General features: G+C 40.5%; 1 protein-coding gene across 1 annotated transcript; it reads right to left on the bottom strand.

Moving 5' to 3' along the window:
* Window positions 1-2,516: 2,516 nt before the first annotated feature.
* On the bottom strand, window positions 2,517-9,612 carry zgc:158803 (LUC7 domain-containing protein). Its single transcript, XM_047578992.1, has 10 exons — window positions 9,054-9,612; window positions 8,493-8,587; window positions 7,006-7,104; window positions 6,366-6,476; window positions 6,039-6,182; window positions 5,027-5,203; window positions 4,726-4,898; window positions 4,600-4,629; window positions 4,238-4,399; window positions 2,517-3,505 (listed from the first exon to the last, which is right to left on the bottom strand). Exons 1-10 carry the CDS (start codon window positions 9,112-9,114, stop codon window positions 3,274-3,276), a joined length of 1,284 nt encoding a protein of 427 aa, XP_047434948.1. The 5' UTR covers window positions 9,115-9,612; the 3' UTR covers window positions 2,517-3,273.
* Window positions 9,613-10,013: the final 401 nt, after the last annotated feature.

The raw sequence follows: 10,013 nt of genomic DNA on the forward strand, positions 1-10,013 counted from the left end.
GAGCGATATTATGCACTCAGGTCACGGATTGTTACCCATATAATATATAGATACTAAGTAACTATAATGTAGGTACTAATACATAGTATATAGATACCAGTAAACAGTGAAAACAAGGGATAAAATAAGATAAGTGAGGTAGAAGTATAAATTAAAAGACAGTAACAAAATGCATGGAAGAAATCGTCAGGAGTCCGCATTCAGAGCCTCAGAGTGATCTTTATTGCGAGTAACAAAGGAGAGCAACGTTACAGCGCACACAAAGTACACCACAATGCTACTCTAAAGTGTAAATGCCTTTGTTCTTGTCTTTTACAGTTTTGGGGTCTCACAGGTCACACCTTCTGTCCATCCCCTACCCCTCATTTTAACCAGTCACACCATTAGAAATTGTCGTCATCACTGCTGTTGGGCCTCGTGACCTTGGATGCCTGGTGTTTTCATCGTGCTGTGCACCATCAGCCGGAGCATCGTGGTCCTGAGAGCCTAGTGCCTCTTATGGAGCATCATGATCTGTTCCAACAACCTTTTTTATTTTTTCCAGCTTCATCCACTTGCACTTTTTAAGAAATAATAAAGTTTATTGCAAACAAACTGAATTTTACCAAGTGCAACTATTTTCTACATGTTATGTGTCCTTACACACGTGCTCTTGTGAGGTGTACAGTAGATATACTTTTGATTTCAGTGCTCTCCCTTTGTGTTCTAGTAGCATATGCCTGGTGAAGGCCCATCATATCAAACACCATATTATAATCAAACTAATGACATTATAAACAGAGATATCATTGTAATCAATACAATATTATAATCAAACATGACCTCACTGTCATCTGCTTGCGTTTTTCATTTATGTTCTTCTTAGCACATCACAGGCTTTAAAACTACACTACATCACGACTGCTTGGAAAAAGTGCCACAGAGGAGACTCGTGAACATGGAGCAGAGGTTTGTTGCTACAGATGCAACACCAAGGGCCTTCACTACAGGATCATACTGAGGGGATCATACTCCAGCCCCTCACACCCAAGTATGAGAGACCCCACAGGCAGATCAAACTACCACAGAGACTAACAAACTACAGCAGCAGAAGGAAGCAGCAAGGAAAAACAGTTCTCTTGTTTACTTGTTTGTTCTAAAACATGAATAAGGCTGTTGAAAAGTATAGCAATGGAACAATATGTTTGCCTTTGTTTATTGAAGTCAGTTTATTGTTACACAACAGAAAAATGTTTACTAAGGCAAAATATAAAAAAGAAAGGTGTGAAATATAATTCAGAGTAATGGCCAGGCATATTAATATTGTTCTGAATGTGAACGAATATGTTCCAAGTTTTATATACTGAAGAGTTTTTAAGTTTATTCCCAAGTAAGAGGGGGATGTAGCATACTAATGGTGTAACTATCAGAAGAACAATACTGTACATGTGGGTATAATGAAGAGATTGTTAAGGAAAGAGGTGTTCAATGAAGTTGGTCCTTGAAGCATTCCACCTCCTTCCACGCTCCAGTCTGGATGATTCATGTTATAAGTAGTTAATATCAAACAGGTGGTTTTCGGGTTTCTGAAAACGCCAGCCGTGTTAAGGTGGAAAGCCCAAACGATAAAATATTTTACTGTTTACATCTGGACAGAGCACCTTCCCCCATACATCTGACTTTTGGCAAACTAAAACTCCCATTTAAAAATCGGATTAAAAAACAATTCATTCCAGGTTGTAACAAAATAAAAGAAGGGAGTGTATACTATATCTGCAAGGCACTGTAGAACAGTTATGAATGTGTATTACAATGCATTAGTTTCCAAATAGCATGACCTAATGTACCTAATGAGCTGGCAAGTGTAAGTACACAGCCCATGTATTTTTATTTCTGCTATTCTTAAATTGATTTATATATCTGAAAGAAAGACATCTGGCCTTGATTGGGTTTTCTTGGAGGAAATTCACCACTCAGAGCTAACTCACCCTAGTGATGAAATATCTTGAAGAAAACCTCAACAACTCCACTTTGACTTATAGATATACCATGACCTACTGGAGAATCATCACAGAAATATGAAAAAACATTAAGTCTTCTACCCAATGTGCAATCATCAAAAACTATTTTTAAATGGATTTTCTTTTATATTATCGGGTACATAACGTAATCTTGTTGTGCTGGAGTATACATTTAGACAAGTTTCTACCATTTCATTCTCATTTACTTACAAACTCAGGCAAGATTATTTGAAACACAACTGATTGATCCAGGACACCAGCACACCTCATTGCGAGCTCAGTTAATATTTGTATGACAGAATCAAAAGATCAAAGGATTTGTTTCTGTTCACCAGATGACACAGATTATACAAGAGTACCAAATAAAATGATAAGTACAGCAGAAAGGAAGGGGAAAGGACCAGCAGCACTGGACACTAAACTTTTGATGTTGCTGCAGTTTCATAAATAAAATGTTTCATCTAATCATGCTGTAAAAAAGAAAAACAAAAAGGTGGAATAATATGTACACACAACTGCAGCAGAACATTTTATTCACATAATAGTGACACAGCAAAGCAGAGCCCCTACCTACCCATGACCAGGGAATATCACAGCAAGGTATCAGTGTAAATATGTCATCTATATACCTTCACATGTCGGGATCTGAGTAGAAATATTTCCCTCCCTTCAGGGGGAAGAGCGCGATTATTTTAAAAGTACAAGCTCATCACTGCATCTTAAAGGATGTACATGTCAGATTTGCTGAATGAGTGTGTTATGGTTTGAAGGCAGCAAATAAAACTGAAAAATTAGAAGCACCTTCAGTCATTTACAGCTCATTTCAAGGATTGCAGCAACGGCTATGCCACATCAATGAACCCAGGTTCTTAAACTGATAAGATTCCTAATTGAACAGAAGAAAATAGTTTTAACATCAAAGGTCCAACTAAGGATAAAAAAATAACTTCATGTGAGTAAAATAAAAATAGACTTAAAGTAGGGTCGCTGTCTTTTCATTGATCACTGTGAAAACAAAATGATGACCACACTGCTTCCAGGTCAGCCTATCCTCCAACAGTTCTATAAAAGTTGGTTTGCATGTTTCCTTGAGTGCCACTACTGAAGTCGTTCCCTCATCCCCACCAACCACCCTGGCTAATGTCCCTCTTTATACATGAACACACATACAAAATTCCACACACATACATTCACACCAACACTCTCATCTGCTTATTTTCCTTTTAGTCAACAATATATCCAAATCAGAGACTGTGGAGACATTTCGCCCTGTTCAAATCTCCCCAGACTCTCGCTCCTCAGAGCTAGAGCGCCGGTCCCGTTCGTATGATAGGGATCTCTCTCGTTCCTTGCCCTTGGTCATGTCCGGAGAGGCGGACCTCTCCCTGTCATCCCAGTTCCCATACTCAGTTCTGTCCTCTCGCAGTCCTTCTCCTGCAGCCTCTCTCCATCTCTCCGCTGACTGCTCTCCATCCTGGGTGTGAGAAGATCTGTCTCTGGAGGATCTGAGAAAAACAAACACACAAACACACACACAAACACACACGGCTGTAATTATGAAACAAGGACTTCAATTAGTTTGCTTCTATCTATCTAGCTACACACACACATTTGTGTGTGTGTGTACTTTCCTGCTGCTGTGAGATTGTACAACCAAGCCTGCTCCTAGTAGACCACATATGTAGAACTACTGTTGTATTTAATATGCTATTTCAGTATTTACGTATGTTTACAATATGTTTACAGTGTTGTATCACTGTGAGATTAATTAAAGAATTATCCTATCTTAGATATAAGGTCCAATAACATTTACAATGAAATTTAATGAGTTGATTTGCAGCCTCATTCTCTCTGTTACAGCAGAACAGTTGGTGAAGTTGTCAATGGACAGCCATTGACAGGATTTGGACCGTTCCTCTGCTAGTATTAGCGGATGCCGTTTTGAGTGTGCATTGTAGTAGAATTTTTGTTGTATTTCAGGACTGATATACATACACTTGCTAGTAAGCTACAGTGACTAACTGGGCTCCTTACCGGTTTTCTTTGAACCGCCTATGTTGTTACTGTCACGTGATCAATGACTAGATGCACAGCAGTCTAATTGACTAGTCAAAATCCCCAGTACATACACATACATATATACACAGCTCATATGCAATGACTGGTTACATAATGTGACTTGTATGTAGTTAATCCTATCCTATGACTTTACATAAACTGAAAACTAAAATCCACACCTCTTCCTTTTGTGTCTGTGAGAATGGGAGCGTGATCGATGTCTGTCCTTGTGCCGATGTTTCCTCTCTCTCTCCCTTTCCCTCTCCCGATCACCACCTTCTTCTCTGGAATGCGAGGAATGGTGGCGCCTAGAACGATGGGAGGACGAACTGCCTCCATCTCTAGATTAATGATTTTATGGAGAAAACAAATTTTCATATTGATGACTGCACTGCACAGATTCCCAGATGATGATGTGATGCTGTAGCAGGGGTGGCATTTCTCATGCACTTTGTTTTGTTTTTAATTTAGTTTGCAAATTACACCGAACACAACATCCAAAAACAAACTTATTAAGCCATTCTGAACAGATCACGCATACCTGTATCGGTCTCCACTTTTAGATCTTGACCTTAAGACAGAAACACACACACAAAAAATAGTTTCCAAATGACTGACAATGACAGATGATTACTCTGTGCCCATAGTAAAAGTGGAAGTTTCTTACCGCCTTCGTTCCCTTTCTCTCTCCCATTCTCGCTCTCTGTCCTTCTCCCTTTCTCGTTCCCGCTCTCTTTCACGTTCCCGCTCTATCTCCCACTGTCGCTCTCTTTCATCTTCTCTTTCGCGTTCCTCTCGTCTTCTTACTCGCATTCTTTCTTGTTTCTCTACAACAGCTTTCTGAATTAAAGAATAAATAAATAAACAAGCCTCAGACAGGAGAACCTTAATAATGGAGGACAATGCATTCATAACTGCAATTTCTCTTTCTCTATTTGGTTCATATATTACTTTCAATCCATCCTTACCCTTAGCTTTTCAAGCTTCTCACGGATTTCAATGAAACCAAGGTGCAATTTGCCTCCAAAGTGGTCGGCCAAGCGTCGATCGTTGTCATGGAGACCCAAGTAGGCAGAGCACACCTCACACACCCGTAGTTTTTGTTGTTGAAAACTGGAGGCTGGCATCGAGTTCCTGTACACATCCTGCCAGAAAAAATATTTTTGTCTTAAGGGGCAGGAGTACAATTCAAATGAGCATTTCATTTAAACTTGAGAGCAGGCTGTGACAGGTTGTTTCAGAGACATTTCTTATCAAATCTTATGCACTCCGTTAGGAGGTAAGCAAAATTTTACACAGTACGGAGTAGAAAAATCTAAAGCCCCTTTCACATCGCATGAAAAACCTGGGTTTTTCGTGGACCCGTCATTCGACGAATTTTACTGACTTTGTCAAAGTCAGACGGCCTATCGGACTGTGTCAATGTAGAAGCCCTGGAGAGACCAATCTCGGATGGGCAGAGATTTTTGGTCATTTTTTAGATTGAAACAAATCAAATGTGTTGCGACATTATCACTGATGGAAGCGCATAGGTGAATAAGTCCCACGTCATGTTCAGGAAATCACACCCGGGGAATCTTGATGTGCGCGGCTTTGTTTATATACAACTTGTATAGTGATATGGTACATTTTGTTTTATCGATCATGGCAGCACACTGGCAAGACCGTGACATCTCCGAACTGCTCTGCATCTGACGGGAAGAGGAGATTTGGTGCACTTAAATGTGTAATGACGACGTTGTCGAGGCGATGACGTATGAGAGGGAGGAAAAAACAGGCACATAGCGCTCACAGCGGGAGGTCAGACCCAGGACTACTGGCAATGTCAAAGCGCACCAAAGCCGGGTCTGAAAATCCTGTGTCAACACGGTATTTTCCATGTGAAAGGGGTATTGTGACCATGCCTCTAGTCTGGCTACTGACATTTGTCAATTCTAACAAAACTAACTTGTTATGCAAAGTAAGAAAATCATTTCATACCTCTGCCTCTTTCTTTAAAGCTCGGGTCTTCTCAACCTTTTCCAGCAGTTGCTGTGCCTCATCTACATTGCCCTCGCTCCCCAGCTGCTCCGCCCGGGCCAGCAGCTTCCCGATCTCTTCATTCAGTTCATGGACACGTTCAGCCTTTTAACGTAGAAGAAACATTTTTAACAAAATAGCATTCGCGAAGTTAAGAAAAAAGCGCACAGATTCATAATGTGAATTAGCAGTTGTCCTTGTAGATTAATAAGTCTTTAATAAAGAGGACAGCGTTCAGGAAAAACCTATATTTAATCAAACTCACAATGCCTACGGTGAATTTGTTACCTTTGCAGCCACTTCAGCGCTGATCTCATCCTGTGTCTCAGCTAGCCTCTTCTTGGCAAGCTCAGTTCGGCGGTCACAATCAGCAATAAAAGACTGAAGGTGTTCTGCAGCCTATGAAAAAACAACAGTGAGACAATGGACTCGTATAACTATAGGGTCCTTAAGAATGTGTAATGGGTGTGTGCTTAACCGGTCTACCATAAAGTCCATGTATGTTTGTGAGCTATGTCCTCCGAGTGACATCTACAACTTATGCAATCACAACCCATTAGTGATTATGTTTAAATATGAATACACTAGAATTTCTCCAACTGTCATTATAATACTAACCACTAGACAAAGGTAGAACTTAAACATGGATTTGCTCACATTCAATTTAATAGTCTTTCTATTAGATAAAAGTGACAGCTACGTTACTACAAGGCTCCTCGTAATGCAAGTATTCATAGACGTACATTAACTGTCATTAATTTTTTTCATTTGGATTTGGCAATTGAGTTTCTTTTTTTTTTTTTTTTTGGATGGGTATTCCTGCACATCAAAATTTAAGCACATCAGAATCACACAAAGTAGTTGATAAGTAATTAATATCTCGACAACCATACATAAAATTGTGTGTGTGTGTGTGTGTACAACTTACATCAAGCTCAAAGAAGTACTCCTGCTCCTTAGAGGCAATCTCGTAGTCTGCTCTGAGGGCCAAGTCATGGACTTTGATACACTCACCCAGGTCCATCCTCTGAAGGAATCAAGAGTATTGGTGTGTTACATAGGTCTGCTTTCCATCACATTTGTTTTAAATTCACATGTTAATAATTCCATGAAGTTAAAATGCCGGCATATAATTCATCTCATTTCATCTTCTACTGCCGCTTATCCTCACTAGGGTAGCAGGGGTTGCTGGACTCTATCCCAGCTGTCATTGAGCAAGAGGTGGGGTACACCCTGGACACGTCGGCACTCTATCTCAGGGCCAGCACATAGACAAACAGTCATTCTCTCTTGCACACGCACACGCACACGCACACACAAACACACACACACCTAGAGTCAATTCAGGGTCGTGAGCATGTCTTTGGAGGTGGGAGGAAACCGGGTACTCGGAGAAAACCCATGCAGACACAGGGAGAACATGCAAACTCCACCCAAATAGGCCCAAGCTGGACACAGGCATCAGTGCTAACCACCAAGCCGCTGTGCGAGAGAGTAACTGGCTCTATCCTCCAGCACATTAGATTTAAAATGGGCGTTGATGGGATCAAAACAATTAGATCTAGCTTTATTTTGTGCTGTGTGAACATTCATACTGGTTAGACATTGCTCTGGTTAGACATTGCATCTACAAACAAGGTAAAAGTTTGTGTGTGGATTTGAGTAGGATAAACTGACTCTGATTAAGTGTACCTATAAGGATTGATGCTGGTTTGAAGGCAAAGGGTAGTAAGACCAAATATTGATGTGATTAAGATTTTTCTTTTGTTCGCTCACTTTGCAACAACCATTTTTTTTTGAAAGCATTAGTTTGCAGAACTTTTTCACATGTGCCTAAAACTTTTACACAGTACTGTATATCAACAGGTATTTTCAATTGTGCAGACATGCAAAACATTTGTACTGTACATTACAATAATAATTTTATTTAGGTACTGTGGTTTCCTCCCACAGTCCAGAGACATGTTTGTCAGGTTAAGTTGTTATTCTAAACTGACCATAAATAAGCATGAAAGATTGTTTGTGTTAGCCTGTGATAGACTAGCAGCCTGTCCAGGGTGTACCCTGCCTCTTGCCTAATGACAGTTGGGATAGTGCTCCAGACCCACAAACGGTTACGGAAAATTATCAAGACTATGAACCACATACATCAGCAATAGGGATCTTCTTGATTATGAAGTCCGATAGGTCTCATTTGTGTCTCTTACTTTAGTTTGTTAAATTAATCAAATGTGTCTAGATATTTATTGGCTGAATATTGGCTACATATTCATGACATGAGCAATCTGCCTCATTACACTTTTTCAGTGATAATGGAGAAGACCCTAAACCAAAACAACTGTCTTGTATTTTCTGTCTACAATGTGTATGATAATGCGCTGTTTGTACAAATGTGTATGTGAACAGGATACTCACAGTGCCTGACAGAATGTCATGAGGACATGAATCTAAGAGGTGACTTTTGCAGACTCGCTCATCTGTGAACTTGATTCGCTGCCGCATGGTGTCACCTTTAGAAATAAGAACATCACAAAGACATGAGTAATTTAGTGCAGTCTTGTCCTGATGAGGTTGGTATATGTGATCCAGATCGTAAACAGGTATATGCCAAATTATTGTAAAAAAATAAGTGTTTGTAATAGCATATAAAAAAAGAAGTCTAACATTTGTTACTAGGATTGATTCCTAAGAAACTGGCCAACCAATAAAAGAGCACGCCACGAGTAAATAAAATGCTGGCGTATTATTGTGGTGTCTTTTGTAAAATATGTACTTAAGATAAATGAATAACTTGCCAGGTAAACTGAAATACAACAGGTAGCTGGCCGACTAGCTATCCTCGTGCTAGCTAGCTAGGTTGGTGAAGCCTCTGTCGCTATCTGGCTGACTGGTTAGCTTACCGGCTAATGGAGCAACAATCACAAACTCCTGTCCACATTTTTGTCATCAATCTCTACCACACAGAACCGCGCTCACCGTCTCTCCCCGTCCCCATAAGCTGGTCCAGCATCGCTCGCATCTGTGCCTGGGCCGACATGTTTGTCTGAGTGTTGAGCTAACTCCTCGCCAGCAGTGCTCTTCACACATGCAGCCTCCTCAACTGTAGGCCTCGTTGGCTCCTCCAACGCCGACACAGACAACTTTTCCCAAACGAAGGAAACGTCCGAGTCCCCCTGAGCCAGCAAGCCGAATGTGTGTAACGTTAGTTGAATTTACTGGTTATTGTCGCACTTTAACACAGGCTAAAGGGGACTTTGTAACGGTGGGGCTTCGGGTCGGTTGAGCAAGTGCAATGTCTGTTTGAAAACTGCTGGAATCCTCTGGCCGTGTGGCAACAGCGGAGTGCAGGCAGGGCCTACCTAAAGCTGTATATGAAGCACTAACGAATACAGCAGTTACATAGCATCTAATTGTATTTCTTGCCGCACATCTCCAAGTTCTCAAGTTTCTACACGTCCTCTCTTCCGTCTTCTAAGTTCCCCCTCCGTGCGCGTCGCCGCGAAGCACGCTCTAGATCGTCCGCCTCGAGGAAGTGAAACCGTTCACCTCGCGCGCGGCTTTGGTGACGTTATACCTCGTTGTCACAAGAATAGAATTCTAAACACGGAAGTAAAGCGAAGTAAACTTCAAGTTTTTTCGAAGGTTTTTTTTTGGTTTTGTTTCATAGATGTATTGTTTGCACATTTTTGTACACAAAAACCTTGGATGAACCAGTAATTATCATACGAACCCATTTACAGATGGGGTGACTGTGAAGTTAAGCCTCGTTATTTTTTTATATTTCTTCGATACTAAACGGTAATTACTTTAACATTCACATCCTATATCTGGACCGAAATGTCCAGATACAGAAATGTAAAAATGTATATACACTCACTTGCCGGTTAGACAACATTAGGTACACTAGTAAAAACAAATGCAGTCTAACAGTTATAG

The sequence above is a fragment of the Mugil cephalus genome, chromosome 2, assembly GCF_022458985.1.
Source record: "Mugil cephalus isolate CIBA_MC_2020 chromosome 2, CIBA_Mcephalus_1.1, whole genome shotgun sequence".
Classification (NCBI taxonomy): domain Eukaryota; kingdom Metazoa; phylum Chordata; class Actinopteri; order Mugiliformes; family Mugilidae; genus Mugil; species Mugil cephalus.